The sequence below is a fragment of the Eumetopias jubatus genome, unplaced genomic scaffold, assembly GCF_037043125.1.
Source record: "Eumetopias jubatus isolate StellerSeaLion01/CBP00866 unplaced genomic scaffold, mEumJub1_p1.0 scaffold_2, whole genome shotgun sequence".
NCBI classification, from domain to species: domain Eukaryota; kingdom Metazoa; phylum Chordata; class Mammalia; order Carnivora; family Otariidae; genus Eumetopias; species Eumetopias jubatus.
Window position 1 is genome coordinate 16595870 of NW_028274808.1, and position 26621 is coordinate 16622490.

General features: G+C 37.9%; 2 protein-coding genes across 7 annotated transcripts in view; one reads left to right on the forward strand and one right to left on the reverse strand.

Moving 5' to 3' along the window:
• UFSP2 (UFM1 specific peptidase 2) lies at positions 1-19535 on the reverse strand. 3 transcript variants are annotated; one of them, XM_028099708.2, is made up of 12 exons: positions 19214-19535; positions 18410-18488; positions 14906-15089; positions 14758-14824; positions 12337-12494; positions 11765-11957; positions 9786-9932; positions 6972-7091; positions 6641-6765; positions 4992-5068; positions 3806-3930; positions 1-165 (listed from the first exon to the last, which is right to left on the reverse strand). In XM_028099708.2, exons 1-12 carry the CDS (start codon positions 19214-19216, stop codon positions 79-81), a joined length of 1365 nt encoding a protein of 454 aa, XP_027955509.1. In that variant the 5' UTR covers positions 19217-19535; the 3' UTR covers positions 1-78. The 3 variants fall into 3 exon arrangements, with proteins under 3 accessions (XP_027955509.1, XP_027955508.1, XP_027955510.1); XM_028099707.2 differs by having other exon boundaries at positions 6972-7136; positions 19214-19531; XM_028099709.2 differs by lacking the exon at positions 3806-3930 and having other exon boundaries at positions 6972-7136; positions 19214-19534.
• Positions 19372-26621, forward strand: part of CFAP96 (cilia and flagella associated protein 96) — a 17094-nt gene continuing 9844 nt past the window's right edge. The window contains exons 1-5 of one of the 4 annotated variants that reach the window (XM_088020919.1): positions 19372-20871; positions 21978-22155; positions 23669-23888; positions 24951-25088; positions 25193-25268. In XM_088020919.1, coding sequence (XP_087877045.1) covers positions 22056-22155; positions 23669-23888; positions 24951-25088; positions 25193-25268 — 534 coding nt within the window. In that variant the 5' untranslated portion in view covers positions 19372-20871; positions 21978-22055. Of the gene's footprint in view, positions 20872-21122; positions 22156-23668; positions 23889-24950; positions 25089-25192; positions 25269-26621 lie in introns of those variants that run through there. The other 3 variants (XM_028099713.2, XM_028099711.2, XM_028099710.2) reach the window with 3 other exon arrangements.

Sequence of the window (26621 nt, forward strand, 5' to 3'; positions counted from 1 at the left end):
TTTAAACTGAAGTTAAACTTAGTCTTTATTAACAAATTTATAATACAACTTTACTACAGCCTTTGAGTCCAAGATATTTTAAAAAATATTTGGTCGCTGAGGAAGACATAAATTATAGTAAGCATCTTTGTTCCAAAAGTCTGGGCCCTTCCATCCACACCAGCCCTAGATTTGGGAGAAGGGAAAGGAAAACCTTTTACTAGATTATAGGATTACATGATCACAACTGTAACATTTTACAATCCCATTCTGTCAGCTGGATCCCGGAATAAGACTACCTATATAACTCAAAGATTTGAACTCCTATAAAGCATAGGAAAGTAACATACTTGAGTCCATTTCAGAGAGAGTTAAAAAAATTTTAACTGTATTTAATCATAGAATTGATAAAAAAGAAAAAGCTTCCTTAGGGTAACTGTTACTCCAAATATCACTTTTTAAATATCTTTTTTTTTTTTTTTAAGATTTTATTCATCTGACACAGAGCAAGAGAGCACAAGCAGGTGGAACAGTAGAGGGAGAGGGAGAAGTGGGCTCCCTGAGCAGGGCTCGATCCCAGGACCCTGAGATCATGACCTGAGCCAAAGGCAGACACTTAACCATCTGAGCCAGCCAGGCGCCTCCCAAATACCACATTTTCACTGAGTCTAAGTTTTATAATTCTGGCAGTCAATGGCAGGTAGGTCATAGTTGAATTGGCCATCTGTTTTTCTTAGCAGTCCTTTAAAGGCTGTCTTAGGGACCACGCTGTGCATCTTAGCTGCGAGGAGATGTGGCAGGGAGAAATCTGTGCTGGCCTCTTGAATTGCCCTTCACTGTCCTCAGGCTATAATCCTTCCACTTTCCATTCTTTTCCATCGTTTTTCCCCAGCAGAGAAAATTACTTTCAAATGAAGTCTCACTGTGAATACAAATTCACAACATCTCTTCTAGGGCCATTGATTTATTTTCTTAAAGACCCAGCTGATGACTAGTCTGAGTTACCTGAAATGAAATGTTTTGCTCACAAAATACTTGTGAGGAGGCCAGCTAGAACTCTTAAAATAAATACCACTGGGTGAGTGACAAGTAGTGTGGTCTTACCCCTTAGCCTAACTAACTCAGAAGCTGCTGCGTATTCTGGCAGTGACCTAGAGCTAAAGTTCATGGTTTCTACAGAAGATAGTGTGTTAGCTCTATTTTTTAGTGTGGAGGCTGGAGGGTTGAGTAGAGACGCTCTTTAATTTTTGCATTTTTCTTTCTCCGATTGCAAAAATAAGATCCACATTATCAAAGTTCAAATGAAAATAAAAAGTCCTCCATCAGTCCTATCTGCCCCCAGGTAACCACAAAATTTGTGGTTTTTTTTTTTTTTTTTGTCTTTGAGACCTGTTTCTTTATGTAAATAAGCTTTTTTATTATCTTTTTAAGCAAAACTTTTTCTAATAAATTCAATGTCCTAAAATCTGTTTTCTTAATGATGAATAAAGGCTTATACTTTCTGTTTTAATCTTTTAGGCCTTTTCCAGGTAACCAGACTCAAATTATTTTATAAAGAGAAGTGGGTAGAGAGGGTGCCCAAACCAGAAACTGATGGGAGTAGATAGGGGAGTTACGCTCTTTCTCCCCGAGGCGACTAGTCTGGGAACTTCAAACAGGAAAGTTCCACAAGAGGGTAAAGAGAGGTCAAGCAGAGGCACAACTGTCCCTACAGTCCTTGCTAGACTGAATGTTTGTGTCCTTCCAAAATTCATGTTGAAAGCTAGGAGCTAGTCTCTAACATGATGGTATTTGGAGGTGGGACCTCTGGGAGGTGACTAGGTTATGAGAGTGGAGCCCTCATGAATGGGATTAGTGCCTTCATTAAGGAGGCCCCTTCCACTTTGTGTAGATACAGTGAGAAAGACTGCTGTCTGTGAACTCGTAAGTGGGGCTCACCAGACCAAACCTGCTGGTGCCTTGGATTTCCCTGCCCCCAGAATTGTGAGGAATACATTTCTATTGTTTATAAGCCACCCAGGCTATGGTGTTCTGTTACAGCAGCCCAGGCTCTGAGACACTGCTCTAGATTCTCGAGTCAAGTGAGAGTCAATACTAGTGATGGCCAGGCCTTGGCTTCGTAGTTCCTTATACGTGCTAAAAGGGCAGAGGGTTTTCTACAATTGAAAACTCTACAGAAATCTAACTAGCAAAGAAGGACAGTACAATCCTCAGAGAAAGTAATCAGGGACAACGCCTTATTCTATCCAACTGCTTCAGAAAACCCTATCTAGACAATTCCATCTACTGCGAAGTTCCTCAAACCAGCCAGAAAGAAGTAATCATACCTCTCATTAAAATAATGAAGGCTCCTCATTGCCTCTGAGTTAAAATCTAAATGCTCTGCTTCTCGGCCTGGCTCACAGTTTTAGCCCTTGCCTATCCCTCCTCGCCGGCTCTGACCATGTCAAAACTGCCCAAACTGCCGTAGTTCTGGCAACATGGCCTGCTCTCCTTTCACGGTCTCTAAGGGATCCCTCTACTGGTCAGCCTTGTAAACTCTACCTTCGATAACCATATTTTTTCTGGGGAATACTTTTCGGATCTCTTTTGTCTTTTACAGTAGACTAAGAGCTTCTTAAAGACCTTTTTCAATAGCCCATTGCTTCGGACAGTGGATGGCATGTATTAGTACTTAATGATGAGTGAGGGACCACTTGGCTACAGAAAGAGAGTAAATACTGCTCCCATTTCCATGTGCCGGCAGAAAACATTTCATAGATTTCCAAGTCCAAATGCCTTGAAAGATAAAAGCAGGACACATTTATCTCCTGTATTTATAGTCTTATCGCTGGCAAAATAGTTTACTAAACTGGGCTATAAAAGAATTCAGCCACACACACACCAAAGCTCTTTATGTACTAAACCCCTCATTCTTAGGGCTTTGGTAACTTCATGCAGTTACATTCTGTTCAACTTCTGAAAGTGTCTCACCAATGAATTTCAATGCTAAACCACCCAAATCCCTAGGAATTGTGCTTTAAAAAAAAAAAAATGACCTAATTATACTACAACTTCAAAATTCAGAGGCGGCTTTTTATTGGTATTAATGATGTTGACTTAAGTGACAACATGAGAAAAATGAAGGGTAGTGGGTAATAGTAGGATATATTCATTGGTTTGTGGCTGAAAAAGTTGTATGCCTTCTTTGTAATTTTAATATATTTGGCAAAAAATATAGAAGTTAAAATTCAAGTTATGTCTTACTATACTTGCCTTCTAAAGTTTTAGTATGAGTTTTCACATGTGAGAATTAGCTGCCTATACATTAAGTTAAATTTATACCTCTTTTAACTGGTATTCTAAGTATCTACGAATACTCTTAAATTTGTCTCAAATTCAAATCCTTTCTAGAATGAGAATAAATTATATATAATATTAGACGTAGTCAAGCCTCCATAATGTCCAACATACTACTTATTTTTGGTTAATAATACAATTATAAAGGTTATTTAATCCACTCTATCTCAATACATTTGTTTATGCAAAGCTGTAACATCTCCAAAAGAATATATTTATAAGCTCTTTGTTCCATTATTAAGTTTAATAACTTTATGAAGAAAGTCTTCATAAATCTAATCTGAATTTTGTTCTTTGCAATTCACTTTAGTTCCCTCTGGGACCTGGATAGTGTCTCTATCCAGACAGATAGTCCTCACAGCCCTAGAATACCTCCTGATAGTGTATATCACAGCCCTTGGTTTATAGTCTGTTAATGGCCAGTTTGTTCTCCTTTGCTTCTGGGTTCTTTGCCTTGCATCTAAATTTGTGTTAAAAAGATACTTACCTTTTCCAAAATAACCTGTAGATCTTCAGCGCCTGTATAATGTGGATCTAAAATCAGAAATCTTATCTGCCCTGTAAGCTCATTCCATGCCACTCCTAGTATTGTGTGGGCCAAAACTCCTCCCCCTACAGCAAGGGAAATGTGAAATATGAGAGGGCATATATGAATCTCAACTTCTTACTCAATTTCTTTTTTTTAAAGATTTTATTTATTTGACAGAGACAGCGAGAGAGGGAGAAGCAGGCTTCCCACTGAGCAGGGAGCCCGATGCGGGGCTCGATCCCAGGATACCTGGATCATGACCTGAACTGAAGGCAGACGCTTAATGACTAAGCCACCCAGGTGCCACTCAATTTCAATTTAAGAAGATTATTTGGCCTATTAATTGATCTAACACACCATTAAAGGTGACTAGCCTATATTGTAAAAGACCACAGACAATGTCAAGTATACCCTGAGAAGATAAAAATTATATCTTTAAAATTGGAAAAATACAGTCATATCTGTACTCATATCAGGTTTCTATTCCACTACCATATCCATGGAATTACCTACAATGGATTTAGAAAGGGCTACAGGAGGATCACAATCACTGCTGTGAGGCCCTCTCTCAGCACACAGGCAATGTTGCCTCTGCTCTGAGTGCCTCCCGTGGGACAGCCCATCTACCCATTCAGGTCCTCCTGATACTCTGCTAAATCTGTTGGCCTGCGTATCTTACATACCAGACTAAGTCTGCCTTCTGTCATCTCAGATCAAGTCTTATTCTTCACAGAATCATCAACATTTAGATCAACTCATCTGATCCCCTTTACAAATAAAGCCCAGAGAGGTGAAGCAATTTGTATAATGCCACACAGCCAGCCACGTTAGAGACAGCACCAGGACTCAGTAGGCTCAACCGAGTGACCATGGCCTATTTTCTATACTGTTCTCCACTCTTTAAATATTTCAACAGTTATCACTTCTCTTCTTAGCCTTTACTTCTGGTTATTACAATCTTTCTTATAACTTTCTTCCCACCTTAAAAATTGAAAAATAAATATCCAGAGGTCAGTATGTACAGTATGAAAGCTAATTTTAAAATGTTTAAAAATGACTGATTTTATGTGACATTATTTATATCAACAATAAATTGTATATATTCTCTTTACCCAAAGAGCCAGAGATGTCCAAAACACCTTACCGATCATGACTGGAGTTCCTGCAGTCTGGAAATGATCAGCCAGCACCCGTCCTTGAGAGGCCATTTCACAACCTTGGCTAGAAAGAAACCATTTTCCATCAGATGAACGATTTCTCACACTAAGGTCAAAGAAGGAGTTTGGGAGCCAGTGTTTTCTACCATTCTGTTTTCTTTTAGTTATTGAAAAAAACATGAAATAAATTTAAATAACATTAAGTGGTAGGGAACTGACTTGAGAGCAATTTAAAGCACCATAACCTCTCAAAGTGTTTAAGGCCACTAAATGTGTTAGGAAAGAAGCAAGAAGACCTTGCTTCTTTGCTCCCGGAACTGCATAAAGAAGGATTTTTAACAGATGAGTGAAAGTGGTCACCTTGATGGCCATGGGGCTCTTATGGGTGGATCTGATTTCAAAAGAATGAGTTTTAAGTCCTGGGTTCTGTCTACTTGCCATCAGACTCAGTCTGTACCTCCTCATCTTTACACTGGGACCAATCACCCCTGCCCTGTCTACGTGACGGGAGATTTGGGACCAAAAGAGATGGTATCTGTGAGGCCAAAGTGAAAACTGCAAAATGTTTTCAAGTACAACATATTATTTTAGGGAATATTTCAATGTCCGATATGATTTGTACTTTTGTGAAGAAAGAAAGATGGCCAGATGAAGGGAGATTATTTTTTGAGACTGGAGGTGCCAGGTAGTGGCTAATCCTTAGCTCTTGCTCAGTAAGGAACGTATAAAGTTTCATTGTGCCAAAACGTTCACTTTTGAATCACCATATGCTTCACTACTTAATCTATCATTTATTTGTCAGCTCTGGTTTCCACAGACAATCCAAACTGCAATTGTGAAATCATACGTCCTTGGTCATAAGCACACGGACAAAAAAGGATAACGTTACTGTATCTATTGAGGTTATTGTAATAGAAAAAGTATTTAAAACATAAGCTCACTAATAAGGAATAAGCTAGTTACTGTCATAGAAATCAATCTTATTTAGTTAATATTTGCTCATATTTTATTTTTTTTAAAGATTTATTTACTTTAGAGAGAGTGAGCGAGAGAGGATTTCAAGCAGACTCCACACTGGGCGCAGAGCCTGACACAGTGCTCAATCCCAGGACCCTACAATCACAACCTGAATATTTGCTCATATTTTCATGCCAGACTTATGGCTAAACTGTACTGGGAAAAAAACGAATATATTATTTGGACACATTATTAGTTTATTGGCATCTTAAGAGGAAAAAGGCCAGGAGGTACACAAAAAGGGCAGTCATAGATCAACGTTTGATTTTTTCCTTTTAAGACTTTTTAAAGACTTGAGGATAAACAAAAAGTTGATTTTCTGTAACTCTAGTCAAAGTTGACATATTTCCAAGTGTTCCTCTTCTTGGCTAAATTAGGTCTACACCATGCAAGTATATATTGCAAAGTTTACTCATCAACTCAAAGCCTTCTAAAAAAATAACCAAAAAATTCAGGGTTTAAAAAATGAGATTTGTAAAGCAATGAGGCAATGTGGAGGAGAGAAAGTAAAAACAGTGAGGAGGAAGAGAAAGGAGAACAATATATAATTTTCCTCTTTTTTAATAAAATGACAAATTTGCTTTGAAATGATATCACTAATTTCTTAAAGTGTCCTCACCTGACAAACAGTATTTTTGAAGTTACACCAATCAGTTGGTTCAGTACCAGCTGTACCTCGATAGATCCAATCCATTGCCGTGATCCAACAAACGTTGCTGGTTTGTCCCCAGCATCAACTAGAGCCTTTGTGTAGTTAAAAACACAAAAAATCCACACGAAACAGCTATTAAAAACCACTTTTAGGACCTTTTCCCTGATTACGAGTATGTTTTTTTTTCCCCTTCAAAACAGAAATAAGTCCGTACCACAAGGTAATAATCATTATTAATAGTATATTAAGGCTAATGAAATGTACGATTGATTAGAATTTTAAATGGCATGTTCTGTACCTGCTGAATTTCCCTGTGTGTTGGAATGGATCTCTCTGTGTAGCCTTGGTGTTTGAACCAAGAGCAGATTGTCTGCAGAGATCGGTAAGCACAGCCCCAGCCATTGTCATCCATCCGGTCCTGCATATAGTGATGATAACCATAAATGCCCTGGACCACAAAAATCTATATAAAAAGAATATAGTAACATATTAACTTAAGATAGATGCACATATTCTATACATACATACATCCAAGACAAGTTTACTGTTCTCAGAGCCAGACTGTTACTTCCTTACAAAAATGCCTTCAGAGAACTGTAGTCGAACATGATACTTTCTTGGCTTTTTATTAAATGTCCAGAGTCGTTATCATAGGCTCTAAGGCCTGGCAAGTCCTGCCCTCTGGCCTCCTCTCCAATGTCATCTTGTACCACTTTCCCCTGGTTGTTTGCTCTGCTTTAGGTTCAGATATGCCCGGGGCAATCTGATGTCAGAGCCTAATGGTTTGCTCTGCCTAGAACACTTTTCCCAAAGAATTTGCAGCTCTGCACCCTTACTTCACTCAGGTCTCTGCTCAAATGTCAGAGGCCTTCCAGGATCGTCCAACCTAAAAATGGCATGCTTTACTCCCTCACCACCCACCTCCTGCCCTGGCTGTCACTCTATTCTGCTTTATTTTTTTATTTTTCAAAGCACCACTTGACACCTTACTTATTACTTTTTAAATCTCTGCTTAACCACACTAATAAGTGAGTTTGATAAGGGGAACTATTGTGTCTTATTTCTTTCTGGGCCTAAGCTTCTACAGTGGGTCTGGCAAACGGTTAATAGTCAATGAATGTTTACTGAATAAATGATGAAGGAAGGAATAAAGAAATGAACAAAGGGGCCATATAATGGGACATATGAAGAATATTTCTCCAATTTTGTAAACCTGCCATTGATTACAGCCCAGGTATGCTATTTTAAATATCCTTAAATAAAGGCCAAGATCATATAACTTCTATTCTTGTAGTATAATATTAAGAATACTCATGTGTTTTTTTTCCTCACAAACTGGTGTAAGGTAATATTTTTTTAAAAATTAGGTAAGTAGTATGGACAAATATAGAATCCTCATCCAACAATTAGACAATATATTTTCTTCTCAAGCACAAACAGAAAATTTTTAGCTAGAACATTGTGGTAGGTGGCAAAATGGTCCCCAAATGGTATCTATCTCCTAATCCCTGGAGCCTGTAAAGGCTACCTTATATGGTCAAAAAGCAAAAAAAAAAGGGGGGGGGGTTAGGGGAATCTCTGCAGATGTGATTAAATTAAAGATCTTAACATATGGGAAATTTTCCTGGACCATCCAAGGTGTGCCTGAAATGCAACCACAAGCATCCTTGTGAGAGAGTGGAGAGGGAAATGTGACACCAGAGGAGAAGAGGCGGCAAGGTGACCACAGAGACTGACGGGAGTGATGCAGCCAAGGAGCGCGGGCAGCCACCACAGCTGGAAGAGGCACGGGGTGGATTCTCCCCAAAGCCCTTGCCGGGAGCATGACCACACTGACACCTGATTTCAGCCTCATTCTAGGCATTTCAGACTGGTGGCCTCCACAACTGAGAGAATACATCTTTGTCGCTTTAAGCTACCAAATCTGTGGTTTCTATAGCATCCAGAGGAAATGAATATATCTCAACAAATTTCAGAATCTGTATCACATAAAAATTGTTTCTGACCAGCAGGCAAAAGAGTCAGAAATCAGTAAAAATACATACACACATACCTACATAAATAAATTCTAATATATTTGGATGTTAAAAAACACTTTGAAATAACACATGGGTTAAAGAAGAATCGTAATAGAGGTGTGAAGATACCTAGAACTGAATAAAACTAAAATACCTCAAATTAAATCAGTGAAAACAGTACTTTGCTTGAAATTTAAAACCTTAGAGAATAAAAAAGATTAACAATATGCAAAATGCCCAACTTAAGAAGTGAGAAGAAAAACAACTAATCAAAGAAGGTAAAGGAAGAAGAAAGTGAAGAGCAAAAAATTGATGAAACAATATAGAAGTTACAATAAAGGGGGTCAATAAAGCCAAAACTTAAAAAAAAAAAGGCACAAAAATGATATAAAGAATGAAAAAAAATCACTACAACTACAGAAGAGACTAAGACCTAGGTAAATAGAACTTAGAAAAATGAAAAAGGTCCTATAACCATTAATAAAATTAAATCTTATTAAAAATATTCTCACCAAGAAAATGCTAAGCATAAACTATTTTATAGGTAAGTTTAACCAAATGATCAAAAAACTATCATGCCGATCCTACAGAAACTCCTCTAGAAAATTAAAAAAATAAAAAAGGGAATGCTCCCCAACTCTTTCAATGATCCAGGATATTACTGACACAATGAAATAAGAACAATGTGAGGACAGAAATTCAGAAGCCAATCTTATTCATGAACACATACGCAAAAATCTTAAAAATGTTAGCAAATGAAATCCAGCAAAGAATAAAAAGTAATAATGAATCATGCTCTTTAATTAGTGTGATTTCTCAGGTTCAGAATGAAAATAAATGGGGATCAGCCTTTAAATAAATTAGGGAATGGAATTTCCATAGGAAAACTGTGGTACAAACTATTTCTGACCTTTTTAGACTATTGTGAATACTGCTATTTTAAGCAACGGTTATTATAAGAAACAGGTGGTAAATTTTGTTTTAGAGATGACACACATTCTGAATCAATCCTTAAAACTTCCACTGGATACACACAAAAAAATCACCACTGACACGGATCATCAATTGACTCCGTAAATAATTATTAAACTCACCATACCAGTCTCTATGTTAGGTGGATTGAGATAAGTATGTGGATTTCTAATGTAACCATCTTTGTATGGTTCATCTGGAAAATGATAAGCATTAGACCTTCTGAAATGCGGTCTGTCATGAGGCAGATTGAAGAGGTCATGTAATTCCTAAATGAAATCAGAAATCAATAGAAGAGAAAAAGTTAAATAACTCAGACTCCTCGCTCATCAGTAAACAAATTCAAACTAAAGAACAGAAAACAAAATTAACTATATATTGGCTATAAAAGTTATCAAACATACTTTTAATATAATTCACTAAGGTCGAACAGGGTGAGATTTAAACTAAAACCAAATGAGAGTTATGTATGTTTTTCCATGGATATGGGTAGAAACTGGAAGGGAACACAGAAAAAATGAGAACACAGTTGAGCCTTGAACAATGTGGGTATTAGAGGCACTGAGCCCTCACACTGTCGAAAATGTAGATTTGACTCCTCAAAAACTGAATAGCCTACTGTTGACTGGAAGGCTTCCGAGAACATACACACGTTAATGATTAATACATATTTTGTATATGTACTACATACTGTATTCTTACAATATAGTAAGCTACAGAAAAGAAAATGTTATTAAGAAAATAGTAAGGAAGGGAAAATACATTTACAGTGCTATACTGTATTTACTGAAAATAATCTGTGTACGAGTGGACTCTTGCAGTTCAAACCTGTGTTATTCAAGGGTCGACTGTAATTTGTGAGAGTGAGAGAAGTCACATAATTTCAAATTAATTATTTATCATAACACAGTCTGTTAAAATACATCCAGGCTAAAGACTGGTTTTGAAACAGCCTTGTAAAATGAGTAAATTATAATTAACAATGACAGATTTACATGACAGCATTCTGAAAAGTCACGCTTAAAGTACTTAACAAATACAAGGGGTGGTGAGTAAATTCTGGAGGAGAAATTGATGGTGGGGAACCAACCAATATGGCATCAAAATTAAAATACGCATACATGCTTAAAATGCAAAATTTTCCCAACTGTATAAAAACGTGACCCTTCCTCTGTAAAGTCTGACATTTTTGTTTTCGTGTCTCCTAAGTACTCTCGCAGCAGGAATGGGATCATCTGGCACCTCTGCAGGTCAAGTCCACCAGCACTTACAGACAGAGCAGAGCGTTACAGGACTCCCCTCCTCCCAGGGATGGATGTGGAAGATGCTCCCCTGGTATAATTTGATGGGTGCCAGGCAAGAACACACATCAAAAATATGCACTCCAAAACCAGTCATTTCATTAATAAATCTCAGTTCTTTGAATGCTGATCATGCTTTCTTCAAAATGCCTCTAATAAAACCCAAATAACCCTGAGAGGTGGGGGGTAAAGTATTACCATAAATCCTAATTAGAATTAGCATAAATCCTAACTTTCCTTCCCTAACTGTAATCTTGTCTCTTTCACAAATCTGAAAGTAACGGAAGGGAAAAGGAATTTATTTATAAACACTCAGCAGCAGCTCAAGGCATGTAAGCATCTTTTCATTTCTGTATTTCATTATGGAAAAATTTCACAGAACATATGAACCACACTGAGTGTCTGAAATCAAAATGTTACATATGGTTTAGCATATATTTTCACTAACATACTTTTAAAAAAGTTATAGGTCAACAGAAATTGAGTAACACGTAAAAATAGTAGTCTGATTCTACTTTCATATTAAATCATAAAATAAGTTCCATTTATTAGGAATGTTTAAGTAAACATAAAATGAATGATGGTCATAGTTTTTCTAAGAATAAGTGTATTGGCTTTACTTTTCCTTCTTTCCCCCTTTTTTTTGAGATTTTATTATTTGACAGAGAGAGAGTGGCAGAGGGAGAGGAAGAAGCAGGCTCCCCACGGAGCAGGGAGCCCGACCCCAGGACTGGGACCATGACCCAAGCAGAAGGCAGATGCTTAACCGACTGAGCCACCCAGGCACTCCTTGGTATTACCTTTCTATAGGCCTGCAGCTGACCATCTGGAATTCCTGATGGATATGAAATTGTCACAAGATTTTTTTCCCCTGGCAATAAAAAGTGCAATGGTTCAGGGACCACAATAGATGTTCCTTTCATATATTTCAAAATGCACTTCTCCATATCAGTTAGCTGATTATGAATTGCATCAACTAGAAGTTTACGAACTCTGTGGAGGGAAATATTCAAGTGCATTAACAAAAGTTATAGTGGCTATGATAAATGAGAATGGAGAGTTAATATATCCTAAATACAGTAAAAAACCTGACTGGACCAGGATTATTAAGTGAAGTCTAAATTTATGCAAAATTAAGTAGGCTATATATTTCCAATGTGTAGGTAAAGGGAAAACCTCTTAGGTCTCTGCATACTTCCCCTAAATAAACATTTAATCACTAGATGACTCAGCTTAATAACAAACAAGGAATAAATCATAGTAAAAATAACAACAATCCTGGATATGTCTATATGGTATTTAAAAACGGGCTCTGATTACTCTGGGGAGGAGTGCTTATTTAAATGTGTCAGTAGAAATACAAAATACTTACTTTCCCCATGTTTCTTCTGGAGCAACAGATAGAACTGCATCAACGGGTAAAGTCATACTAATGTAGTGGTGTCCTCCGCTTTCTCTTTCAATGATGGGGGTTACGGCTCCCAGAGAGGTTGACATTTCCAGCATAAGATCTATATTTACTATCTGATGCTATAAACAGTAACAGTCAGCTTACAGCACACTGAACATTAAATATAAAGGGCCAGTGAAATGACTTTTTAAGGGCCATATATAAAGCTATTTTACAGTAAATTGTTTAAAAGCACAAATCTTATCTTAAAACAAAAAATCTCCTCTGCTTCAAAATAATCTGAGGAGAGGTGGAGAGGGAGTGGGGATGAAGATGAAATCAGACTGACCATTTGTTGATAAACATTTTCTTTTTAAACATTTGTGTGTTGATAAACATTAAAGCTGGTGTAGGTTCACCAGGATTCACATATTATTCTACTTCTGTATAGATTTAAAAGTGAAAAGAAAAAATCAAATGAACAAGATACAATAACCACACACCAAAGGAACTTTTAAACCTACATTAGAACTATAAACCCCTGGCCTAAAGGCATAGAGAACTATAAACAAATACTGAACTATGTTAGTAGGTTTGATTTTGACAGTGGTATGGAAAAACAACTCTGAAAATACTTTCTATTTTGAACAAATCTGGCAAAAGATTGAGAATACTGGAAGCCAGGTTTTTCACTGGCAAAAAGTTACGAATTCAGTGAGGTAGAAATAGAATTGGAAATATAAATATGATTTACATAGATAAATCGGAATGTACTGTGTGTGTCTCTGTGTGTGTATATACGTACACACGTATGGTAGGTATGTACACATGTGCGTGCTCCTTAGAGAAACGGCTGATCCCTGAGCTGGAACGAGGACAGTCCATGACATGCCTAGAACATCTTGTGGAAGAAGTAGGAAGTACTCGAAAATACAGTGTCCAAAGGACACTGGAGCCAGCCTGAAGCAGCTTTCACTGGCCAAATCTTGGAAAACGTGAGCATCCAAATAACGAAGGAGAGTAACAGACTGTAACTCACCGCCTAAAACAGGAACCTATGCTTCCATGCATATAATAAATAAAAAGGGAAAAACAAAGCTCTTCCTTATGGTATAATGTCATCTAAGAACTGCAGAAGGAAATGACAGAAAAATCACCACTTCGTAACCATCGGGTTAATGCTGGATTCAGAAAAAAATTATCAGGTGATACTGGAATTGGTGGGTAAAACTTTGGTGAAGAATAGGACAGCCTCTTACCATGCGACACTTACTACTTACGAGGGAAAAAATAGTGCCCTCACCCGGAGAAGAAAACCAGCAGACACCACGGGAGGTCAATGATCAGAGCTAACATCACCAATGCCAGAGGCCAGCTGATAGCATACGCCTCTTTAACATGATGTGCTAAGGAGGACATGGTATTACTTCGGCCGTATTCCTATCAACAGTGCAGCACCCGAACCTAGTCATGAGGAAGCCGACAACAAACCCCAACTGAGGAGTGTTCTACAAAATAACCGACCCGTACTCCTCAAAATGTCAAGCTCCAACTACTTGTAATTCTCAGATCATCTGATCCAGAGCCCACAGGTTCTCTAAATCTAACAGCTACCAATCGTAAATTTAACAGCTCATGTGGACATCTCACTGGTGTCTCAAACGTGACCAAAACTGACCTCCTATCTTCCCCATCGCCCATCTTTACCCAAGCAAGAAAATGGTCATCCCATATCCAATTCATTTCCAAGGATCATCCATTTTATCCCCTAAATATCTCTTGGATCCCTTCCCTCCTGTGTTAGCATAGCTGCTGGCTTAGTTCTGCTTCTTCTGAAGCGGCCCCCGCCTCGCTCTCCAACCTCATGTCCACCCTATTTTCCCGTAACAGCCTAGAAAAACACGGTAGTGTATTAACTTCGTACAACTTCCTCCCCTGAAGTAGCTCCAATTTTCCTCTCCAGTATTTGCCAAGTCTGTGGCATATGGCAGGCCCTCAATAACACTGGTTCAAAAAGTACCAGAACTAAGAACGAGGTGAAGAGAAGTAAATCATTTATTATTTACTACCTCACGGCATAATGTGCCTCTGTCATGTTTCAGAATGGTTCCTTTTTATTTATTTTTAAGTAATTTGCAAACATACTCGAGCTGTGTATTTTTGTGGGAGCACAGAAAGCATCCCAAAAAAGGTATGTATTAAGATATGTACTTATATGGAACAAAAGCTTAGACACGTAAAACAGAGATACAACCTCTGACAAGTCATTTATTCTTTCTGGACCTCAATAATCTGATCTGTAAAAAATAAGAGAGTTGCATTAAATAATCTCTAAGATCTCACTCCAGTCCAAATCCAAGGATTATAGATCTTTAGCACTAAGAAGACAGGTGATTTGCTTACCATGTTTGATAACTTTTTGTCTTTCTTTCTCATAAATTTTCGTTTGGTATCTTCTTCCTGTTCAAAGCTAGATGTTTAATACACAAAGATGTTTATAATATGAGATGACATTTTGAAAACATTTCTAGCAATTTTCAAACATACTCACTGAATAAAGCGCATTATGTTCTTACAAGCAGAATTATCACTCAGTTCTCCTGGAATGGTGTTTATGTCACTGTTAGGCCATATGTACACTGAACTGTGGCCAATTCTGAACACAAGTGCATTTGAAGAAAGCTTGGTTGACAGATCACTCAGCACATGTTTTAGTGCTTTCTTGATAAATATTTCTAAATTAAAAGCAAATAAACAGAAGTTAATGAGAAAAATCTTAAACTTTTTCAACATGAATGATTCCAAGCACACAAAAGTAGAACACAGTAAAATTGACTCCCAGATAACTATTCTGCAGATTCAATATTGAAAAAAACATTTTGCCTTTCTTTTTAAAAATTGAGATAAAATTCACAGACCATGAAGTTCATCCTTTTAATGTATACAATTCAGTTGCTTTTAGCATATTGACAAAGTTTCACAATCATCACTATCTAATTCCAAAACACTGTCATCACCCCAGAAGAACCCTATATTTATCAGCACTCATTCCCCATTCCTCCTACACTGACCCATGGCAACCACTAATCTACTTTTTGTCCCCATAGATTTGCCTATTCTGGACACATCCTATAAATGGAATTGCACATTATGTGTCCTTTCATGTCTACCTTTCACCCTGTATAGTATTTCCAAGATTCATTCATATTGTAGCATTGATCAGTACTTCATTTCTTTTTATGGCTGAATAATATTCCCCTGAATGGATACAACACACTTTGTTTATCCATTCACAAGCTGATACATATATGGATTGTCTCTTTGCTTTCTGGTTATCATGAATAATGCTATGAACATTTGTGTGCAAGTTATTGTGTGCATTATGTTTTCAACTCTCTTAGGTGATCATGCAGGAGTAAAATTGCTAGGTCACAGGGTAACTCTATGTTTAACCTTTTGAGGAACTGCCAAACTGTTTTCCAAAGGAGCTGCACTATTTTGTATTCCACCAGCAACGTATGAGGACACCAATTACTTTCAAAATACCATATAACTTATAGCAATAAAACTGTTGAATGAAATTCAAATTTCCTTCATAGACATTGGGGAGGGTATGTGCTATGGTGAGCGCTGTGAATTGTGCAAGACTGCTGAATCACAGATCTGTACCTCTGAAACAAATAATGCAATATATGTTAAAAAAAGAAAAAAGAGGAAGAGGAAGAAGAAGATAGCAGGAGGGGAAGAATGAAGGGGGGGAAATAGGAGCCGGAGACGAACCATGAGAGACGATGGACTCTGAAAGACAAACTGAGGGTAGCGGGGAGGGGGGGAGGATGGGTTAGCCTGGTGATGGGTATTAAAGAGGGCACGTACTGCACAGAGAGAGCACTGGGTGTTATACACAAACAATGAATCATGGAACACTACATCAAAAACTAATGATGTAATGTATGGTGATTAACGTAACATAATAATAATAAAAAAAAATTCAAATTTCTTTGTAGTTCTTTTTCTCTTTGGACTCTATCCCACTAAGAATACAGTACAACCAAAGTACTGTATTCTAAAGTCAAAGTTTTTTCTGTGTAACGTGTCGTTAACCTGACACTTGTTTGACTTCATTTTCAGGGATTTCTTTTTAGTTTACAATAACTTTTGGAATATGTAAAACATTTTCATGGTTCAAGAAGATTTAAAAAAAATTTTTTTTTTTAAGATTTTTATTTATTTATTTGACAGAGAGAGACACAGTGAGAGAAGGAACACAAGCAGGAGGAGTAGGAGAGGGAGAAGCAGGCTTCCAGCCGAGGAGGGAGCCCGATGCGGGGCTCGATCCCAGCACCCTGGGATCATGACCTGAGCCGAAGGCAGACGCTTAACGACTGAGCCACCCAGGTGCCCCAAGAAGATATATTTAAAAAAGACAATATATACTTATTTTAGCTTTATATTCTTAAATCCTAAACCTATTTAACCTTGTGGTTAAAGTATTTATTTAACTATCATACTGATATCTTGATAAATAAATACCTTGGGGTTGTGGCAGAGAAAAGATTACTTACAACAAGTCAGATTTTAAGACATCTTGATATGTTTCAGAAGGCCAAATTTAAAGATTTTCAGCTATACTACAGAAGACAAACATAATTCCTGGATTACCTTGTTTATCCCTGAAGGACCAAGAGGTAAACTAATCTGAAAAAACTGTGATGTCTTTAAAGTTAAGCACCTCTTTCCTCTATATTTTCTCATTAATGATTCCCTTCACTGAATGTTTGAAAGAGTTTGATATTGTAGGAGTAATATAATCAAGTCAGAAGACAAACTCAAATATGTTAATTACTTGGGAAAAGTATTGCAGTCCTTGTTTACATTTGAAATTATATTATTATATCTACTAATGGATTAATTATACTTTGCAATAAGTTCATAGTAAAGTATAGCTTCAATTTATATGGAGTTGTGAAATACAAGGCTTTAACCACACAAGTTAACGTGTTAGAGAACTACACTTTACTAATAAGATAGGCCTGGAAATGAGTTTGATTTAGTCTTTGTAAGATGGTTCTCATCTGGATGGCACATTAGAAACACCCAGAAAGCTTACTGATGCCTGGGTCTCTGTCCCAGAGACTTACTTTCATTCATTTGGGAGTGGGGATTTGAATGGACCAAGACTGAGAGCCATTTTTTTTTAGCATAAAGGGATGAGTCAGAAAGAACATTCTGCATTCTCTCCCTTCCTATTTCCACAGGGCCAGGAAACGATGGCCAGCTAGTGACCTCCTACAAGGAACTTGGCACTTTTCATTCCATAACTTTCTGAACTTGTCTGTGGTTTCTGACACCACTGATCATACTTTTCATGAGTGATTTTATTTATTATCACGGTGTTAATGATCATCCTTCAGAGATATTCTTTCTCTCTAGTCCTGACCACCCACCCTCCCCTAAATTTCAGATACAAATCACCCAATGCCTGCTGGGAATCTGCACTTGATACACTCTGGTATCTTAAATGAAACACCTTTCAAACACAACCCATCTTCCTCTTCTGATATTCTTTACTTCTCTTTGTGGCCTTAGCCCAAGTCAGAGATAGGAAGACATCCTAGAATTTGCTTGATACAAACTCTGCTGATATTTTTCCCATAGAATTCTTATACCATTCCAAAACAACCTAACTTTCAAGAGTGTGGGCTCTAGAGACTCAGGGTTATGTACAGGTGCAAGTCTGCAATGTACAAATCTACATGCCTTGTTTACATTGCGCTCATTGTGGATATTTGTATTTATTGTGACAATTTTCTGCCAGTGGGCAGTGAAGCTTTTTTAAGAAAGGGGATATCTTTTTCTAATTTGCACAGAGAAGCCTCACAGGCTAGCAGTGGTGCTGGAACACAGTGCCTGTTTAAATCCAATTTACAGAACTCACTAACCACATGATTTGAGTTTATCCTCACTCAGTTTCATTTGCAAAATAAAGAGGATCCCAGTATATTTCACCATCAATTTTATAATAAAAAAGGAGAATTTTTTTGGTCAGACCTACCATTAGCAGTAGCTAGCTGAAAAGCTAGATCAAGGCCTCCTCTTATTCTGAAGAGTATATCCCTAGTCTCTGAAATCACCTAAGACAAACAGAACCAAAATTCCATTGTAAAACGAAACAAATTCATCCTCATACAAGTGAGACTCAATTCTACTTCTGGAAATTTGTTCTAAGGAAATAAAGTTCAGTAAAAATTTAACTTTAATAAAAAAAAAATTGGAAACCACCTAAATAGTTATCAATAAGAAGTCAGTTAAAGAACAATATTACCATACAAATATCAGGCAATCACTTGAACAATCTGCACTATGAAGAGTTCTACAGTTGCCATGTGGACAAAAAATATTTAATGACAATGAAAAATAAGAAGACAAAAGTTAAAAAGGCAAGAGCAATTTAACGAGGATAGGGCTTGGAGGACCTCGCTGAGCAATCAGGAGGGAAACCGGGGGAGTGCGACATCACCGGAGCTAGGGGAATAGAGTCTCTGAAGGAAGTCACTCATATCTTTCCCAGGCCCAATACTTCAAATCTTCAAAGACGCCAAATAATCCCTCGTTCCCAAAATGCATTCACAAGGAGGAGGCGCGGGGAGCACAGGTCCTAACCGCGGCTGAGCTGTGCGGGGCAGTGTCCCTCCGGCTCTACCAGGGAGACACCGAGAGAAAGGCGGCCCAAACCACCGAGTTCGCAGCTGCCACTGTGGGCCTCGGCAGTGCCAGCTCCTTTCAAGGGCTTGGACCCACGGCGGCTACGAAAGTCCGAGGGGAAACGCAGGGGTCGACTACCAGCGGAGGTACTCACCATGTCGGCTACGTGGCTATGTCAGGGGCGCGGACGTCCGCGCAAGGGCTCAGCACGCTGGCCCGGAAGTGGCGTTTCCAGGGCGGAGCCTGGGAAGGCTGACTACAACTCCCAACATGCCCCGCAGCAACGTTATGGGGCGTACTTTACCACAGCTCCTCGCGGATGGATAATGGGGCGGGTAGCAGAAGCCTTTTCTTAGTAAATCCTATTGGTTGAATCCTTCGCATTCTACCCACACTCTTAAGTCTTTATGTATGTTTCTCGGATGCGGCTTCGAAGTCTCCACATATCCTTCCGTAGCGTACCTTGAAACGAGCTCTCCCGTACCCGAGGCAACGCGTCACAATAAACACCTGCGGCCGCAGTCAGTATCGGCAGTGCGCGGAGCGTGCGGAGGGGCTTCGCAGCGAGGCCTCGCGCGGGAAGCGCTTGCGCGAGGTGGCTCGTAGCACCTGTCGCTCCTGCCGCTGAGTTAACCCGGACCCGACCTCAGACGACCTGGTCTCGGCTGTCGGACCGGGTGTCCTTCTGAGAGGTGACTTGGTCCTCGGGGCCGCAGGGTGTTGGCCTTTAGATACCTACCTACTCCGAGCCTGTTTCCTTGATGGGAAGTCTTTTTCCCGTCGCCTCAGCCGGACGTTTTCCGCCCCTTCTTCACCGCCCCCTCCCTTCCGCGCTTTAAGCATGAGGGACCTTACCAAATTCTCTTGTGTTACACTGACTTACGTACTCGCCTGCTTAGACTGTAAGCTCCCCGGGGCCAGGATCCATGCCCTTTGCAATGTTTGCCTAGCTTCTGTCAGCGAGCTTTACCCAGAGGAGGGGTTTGCCAAGTGTTTGTTAAATGAATGAACGATTCTGTAAATGTCGCTCAAGAAGAGTTAAATAGTGGAAAATTTCAAGGCGGGAGCTTCTTTCCTTTCCTTCTCCCCTCCGTGGCTCGCTTTGTTTGTTTGTGTGCCGGGCGCTGCGCAGGCCCTGGAAATGCGGCGGGAGGGAAGACTCAAAACGCAGCCCGGTTCCTGCCTTCGTGGAGCCCACAGTTTAATGGGGAAGAGAGCTGTTAATTAAAGGATTCCCACGCGTTGTATGTGAACTGATAACCCATTAGATAAACCATGGCGAGGGCCTGGAAAAAGTAGTACATGGTATGAGGTAATTAAAGAAGTGATCCCTGCGCCACACGATCCGAAGCGTCAGTGTTTAACTGGGGGAGCTAAAGGAGACAGCACGGGGAAGTACTCGCCTGAAGTGAAAACAGCGCGTGCCACGGTCCTGTGGCTGGAGCGAGTCTCTTCTGAGAACTGAAAGAAGACAAATGGAGCCCAGGGGCCGGGGAGTGGGGTTCCCCTGGTGACAAGTGTGGGTGATAGCGGACCTCGTGAGCCATTTAAGGCGTCTGAGCCCCTGTAACATCACAGGAAGCTCTTGTGGTTGGGCAGTGGGATGGAGCTTTGAAACAGGCCGCAAATGGAAGTAGCACATCCCAGCTGACGGACGTGTGCTTTTAAAACAGACCTGATCAGAGGAAGAGCTGGAATGGGGGGAAATGGAAGCGTATCTTCTTACGCTTTAGTTTAAAGGAGTCTTCACTTGCGCCTTTGATATTACCCGTTAGCAAGGTTGATGCTCAGATGAGCCACAGTTCCAAAGAGGCAAGTGTGTTTAGTGTCACTGAAATTCAAGGCAAAGGTTTCTTACCTTGGATTATAAATTGGGAAGCATAAGCCAGCGTTTGTTTTATTCAGGAATGTATGCCCAGTGCCTAGATCTAGTTGGTACTTGAAAAATATTATTGGGGCGCCTGGGTGGCTCAGTCCGTTAAGTGACCCACTCTTGATCTCAGCTCAGGTCTTGATCCCAGGGTGGTGCGTTCAAGCCCCCCCCCCCCCCCCCCCCCGCTTGGGGCTCCACGCTGGGTGTGAAGCCTATTTAAAAATGTATGTATTTTTTTTTTAAATATATATATAATGATGAAATCGAGGCAAATATTCCTTAGCTCTTTTGTCTTCCTTTCCAGAACATGTCTAATTAAAAAAAAATCTAAATACTTGAATGTTTAATGTGATATTTCAAAAGAAAATTCACAATTGCAGTTTAGCCTTTAACAAGTACTCTTAATTCATTGTGCATTATCATTTGTTTTGTTGTTCTTAGTTTTTATCTTGCCTGGACAATTGTCCTTTCCCATCCAACCCCTTTGTGAACTAATTTCGCCAGTGACACATTTCTTGTTTTCATTTAAACTTGAGAAAACTCAAGAGCATAGGATAACACATAATAACTCTATGTGTTGTGCATTGTGAAAAACTGTTGTAATTTCCCACATGAGAGACAACGCAGTGTGTTTAAATCATTCGATCTAAACTGAAAGTGCCCCCCACCTTATGTAAGTATGATTTTTAAATCTACTTTGAACTTCTCAAAAGAAAGGTGCTGTTTACACAGTATTTATACTATACTATACAGTAATAATTTGATCATTTACAACAGATGAATGGTAATGAGACAGATGCTGTCATACACATGTCTGTGGAATTTGTGGATACTTCACCCAGAGAATCCAGGGGAGGGTTCATGGTGATAATTTTGAATGCTGTTACTCCCCTTCAGCCCCACAAAGTAGATTATTTCCCCACATAGTTTGGGACCATTGTTTTATAATGAATGCTAATTCTCAGACTGAAAGTCATTTGGACTGAAATTTAGTAATTGCCTTTTTCTTAAAATTTTTTTTCCTGTATTTTTCAATGTAAAGTAGGATTTTGCTATAAAAGAAATAGCCATAAAGAACACTTTGAAGTTGTCAATATAGAGAATACCACCACAAGAAGCAACCATGCCTGTGGAAGGAGGGAAAACTGATATGGAGAGGATTGGCCTCTTTAGTGAGATGGAATATGTTACTGTTGGTGATAAATATGTGTCATCATTTAATCGTAAGTATATCTGGTTTTCTTTACAGCCTAATAGTGGATATTTTATATATGAAATTTTGGATTTAATATTTAGGTTAAGTGGTATATTTTAATGCTCTATATTTTAGAGGATTAAGTTTAAAGTTGAATAAACTTAAGAAATTTCGATAGAATTGAGACAACTTAATTTTATAAAAGCTGGAAGCTCTTTTCACTGGGATACCCTTCCTTTGTATATTCTCATCATAGGTAATTTTACTTCTTTCCAAAGGTGCATGGCAGTTTTCTCTCAGAATATTTTGTTTTTAGCTTATGGTTTCTCAGATGGGACACTGTGTTATGCAAGCAGCATTTACATTTGCATCCCAAAGGGCCATCCATGATTACTTTCCTGAAAAGTAAAATGCTAAGTGAATAGCTGAGGGATTTGTAGAAGAGTCATAAATAGTAAAGAGCTAAAGTAAATAAACAGTTTAAATGTCTCAGTTAAACTTTTGGCTATTCAATGACTCCTTTGTTACAAAAAGAATACACTGACATGAAACATTTCCAAGATATACTGTTAAATAAAAAAAATCAATGTACAGAATTGTTTATTATATATTATGCTAAGCATCAAAGATGGAAAAGGATGTATATGAAAATATTCATTGGGACATGTTTAAACATTCTCTGGAAAACAAAATATCATGATTTCCTGTGGGAGAGGAACTGGATGTACGAGTGTGGGAGGAAAATTTATTGTAAAAACATGTTACTGAATTTGGAACCCTGTGAATATATTACCTTTCCAAAATTTAAGTTAAAAAAATCAGTAATACAAATTCACATTTAAATAACTGGTTGATTTAAGGATTGTTTGCACTTCAAAAAAATTTTCACATTGCTGAAGGACTTCTCAAATTGAGCTCTCCTAGATCTAAATTATAAAAGAAGCTCTAAATACTTATAAAAACAGCCTTCTAAAAAAATTACTGAGCTACTAGTATTTCATTGTATAAATATATCACGTTTATTTATCTGTTCTCTTGTTGATGGACATTTGAGTAGTTACTTGTTTTTGAATATTACGAATGAAACTGCTGTGAAAATTCTTGTTCACGCCTTTTAGTGAGTATAGACACTCATGTGTGTTGAGTATATATCCAAGAGGGGAATTGCCTCAGTTTGAGTATGGAACACCCTTCCCTTCAACCTCACACACACACCCACACACGTACTTGCTGATAATCTCACACAGTGTTTTCTAGTATATAGATGGGGAAGCATTGGATTAAATGCTTTTCAGGGTCCCTTCCAGCTCTAAAATTCAGAGTCTATAACCAGGACCTAATTATTAAAATGATTTAATGGCAACCTCTTAGGTCTTATAGTCAATATAATCTGCAACACAGAGCTTTCAGTGAACATTTTGAGACAGCATTTTAGAGCTCAAAACTCACTGGCCCCAATCCCACAGTTTGAAACTTTTCTTAGTTATTTTTCATGTTAATTATTAGCTCAAAGTTATGATATTCCTAATTTATTTTTAAAGGACCCTTTAATGAGGCTGCAAGCAAAAATAAACAGATGCTACCTGGGGGATCCAAAGAAATGTCAAATCTCCAGGCAGGTTATTTTGATCCCCATTTTGTAAGGATATTTGAAGGTGAAGGCTATGTAAGTCTGAATCAAGTGAGGAGACGGCATATGATGGAAGAAGCCAAAAAAAATCTAGGCAAAGCCTTCCTCCCTAGTAGTGGAGATAAAAAGCCGTAAGTGTTTGGGGGAAAAGTCATAAATACATCTCCTGCCCATTTCTCTCCTCTAGCCCAAATTGAGTCTTTCTCTGGAGGACTTAAGTATGATTCATTTTTTAAAATATGATTTTTAGGATGAACTTGTCTTATTTGGAGACAGTTATATTGGGTGATATAAGTTAACAGGGAGTTTTGATTAAGTAGATCCTCATCTCATTAAATTTTTGATTATGTCATTGCTCTCTATTTATGTAATAAAAGCTAACGAAATAATGCAAATACATTTGTTTGAAAACCTTGAAAAAACTGCCTTGGGTCATCTGTGCCCTTTACTCTTTTTTCTGCTTTGTAAAAACTTAAAAAAAGTATACATAAAAATTATTAAATTAGGAGAAGCCTTCTTTTGATAAAGAAGGTAATTTATCAAGACATGTTATTTAAAAATCATTGTGAAGATACATGCATGGAGTTTAACATTATTTTAGCTGTGACAGTTGTAAGTCTGAAGGTTCATTTTTTTTTTCTTACCTTTAAACCACTAAACAAAATCATATAGTCTGTTACATTATATAGCTGAGCTTTATGATACGACGTTAATGCAGTTTTTTCAAGGTTTTCAAACAAATGTATTTGCATATATTTATTACATAAATAGAGAGCAATGACATAAAACTCTGTAATGCTGACTCTGTAGAATTTATGATGGATGAGGATTGGTTGAAGGCCAATTTTGTTCTTAATTGTGCTGTTTTTTTTTGAGGTTAGTAAAACTGCAATCTTCTGAATTAATGGAAACTATTATCACTGCCTAGGGATTATGAAATTTTGTTTATGTGGAACATTTAAAATAAGCATAAAAAAACATCTCATCTGAAAATTTGTGACTTTGGAAAATGGGGGAAATTAGATTAAGAACTAAAAAAATTGGTTGCTTTTTTCTTACTAAAGTTAGGCAAGTCAATTCCATTGCATGTATTTCTTTCCTTTTTCAGTCATTTTTTATAAATTGTGATCAAATATGTATAACACAAAATTTGCTGTATTATTTTGCCTCCTTTTTTAAAAACTGTATTTAAGATGTGGTTTAGGAAGCTACTATGGAACATTAGGTGGTCCCGTGCCATTCTTCAGTGCACAGTCAAAACCCAGAGAAAAATATGAGGCACCTGGAAAGAATTTATATACAAACCCAGGAAAGAAAGGAACTGGATATGGGTAAGATATTTTTCATACTTTCATATCACTTATTTTAAACTTAAAAAAATAAAATTTAAAATTTCTGAATCCTGAAATCACCATTACTTAATTTCCTTCCTTAGCTATGCAAATATTACCATAGGTAAACAGTTTTCACACTCTACTGATTTCTACGATGCACCCAAACTAAATTATAAGGTAAAATAATCTATTTTAACTTTCTTCAATCTTTCTTTTAGTTGACCTAGAGAATTCATTTGTGATCTGATTATGGATTGTTTTATTTTATCAGTATTTGTATTACTAGGGCAATGGTAAACTGATGTTAATGAATTGTGATAATTTCACCTTTTTGATATTGGATTTCCATATCTTGCTGTAGATCTTCTCACCTCTTCCCAGGGTGAGCTTTTCTCTCCTGCTATGGTTTACCACATGCACCTTATATCTCTCTCAAATGGCTATGAGGCTTCTGTTAACTTGGCCTGATCAGCTATGTCCTATTTTAAGTAGAAGAGTCATGTCCTAAGCCTTAGCTATATTCCCACCACACCCTAATATCTTGTGGCTAAGACAGTAGTGGTAGTACCTTTGGCCTAATCAAGCCATTATGATCAACGAATGGAATGCAGGAGTGATAGGGAGAAAGGAGAAGGTGGAAGGTACAGAATGGATGAATACCTACAGAAAAGAGAGTGGTAGGAGGAGAGGAAAGTACTCTATTAAATGACAGATATAAAAGCTAAATGTTACTGGTATATCCTCTACACTCATTTTATATAATATTTGACTTTGAATGAAACGTAGTCGCTTATATAGACAAAGCCTACATGGGAATGAGTAGAGGAAACCTTATAAATTTTGGAGCTGTATCAACATAATTTAACAATTTCAATATAACTTAAAGGAAACTGGCAAAATGAAAATGGACATTAAGCAATAGAACTTAAGTGGCAAGCATTTTATTAGTTTCAGGCATGCAGTCTTCAACAATTTTGCTGTGGTGACTTTAAGCAGCAGCGGGGCCACAAGATAGAAGGATAGTAGCCATTTTTGCAAAGGGGTGTGTCCAAACTCAGGAAAAGTTTTCTATTAAATTGGGCAGAAACCTTGGTCATTTAATAAGCATCTTTGTTTCTATGTATGGATTATTACAAAATTATGTATAAGCCACTTTTCATCTGTAGGAATAGTATTAATAACACATAACATATAACTACACACAAGACAGTTTTATCGGTGACTCAGTAATTAGTCTTTTTTTAAAAAAAGATTTTATTTATGTATTTGAGAGAGAAAGAGAGAGCATGAGCAGGGGGGTGGGGAAAGGGATAAGTAGACTCCCCACTGAGCAGGGAGCCTGACAGGCCCCTGGGATCATGACCTGAGCTGAAGGCAGACACCTCACCAACTGAGCCCTCCAGGGGCCCCAGTAATTAGTCTTTTATCCTAAACTTTATGTGCATAAAATACTTTTCTCTCCTAATAGTAAAGTTCTGTTCTTATTTTCAAAACTTATTATTTATAAGTCAAATTTTATATATTTTTTTA

What these genes read in the sequence shown, in the direction of transcription:
- UFSP2 (XM_028099707.2), bottom strand. An exon ending in ACAAAAAGTTATCAAACATG is followed by an intron (nt 12,495 to 14,757) that starts GTAAGCAAATCA and finishes TACTGTTTATAG; the next exon opens with CATCAGATAGTAAATATAGA. An exon ending in CTAACATAGAGACTGGTATG is followed by an intron (nt 7,137 to 9,785) that starts GTGAGTTTAATA and finishes CTTTTTATATAG; the next exon opens with ATTTTTGTGGTCCAGGGCAT.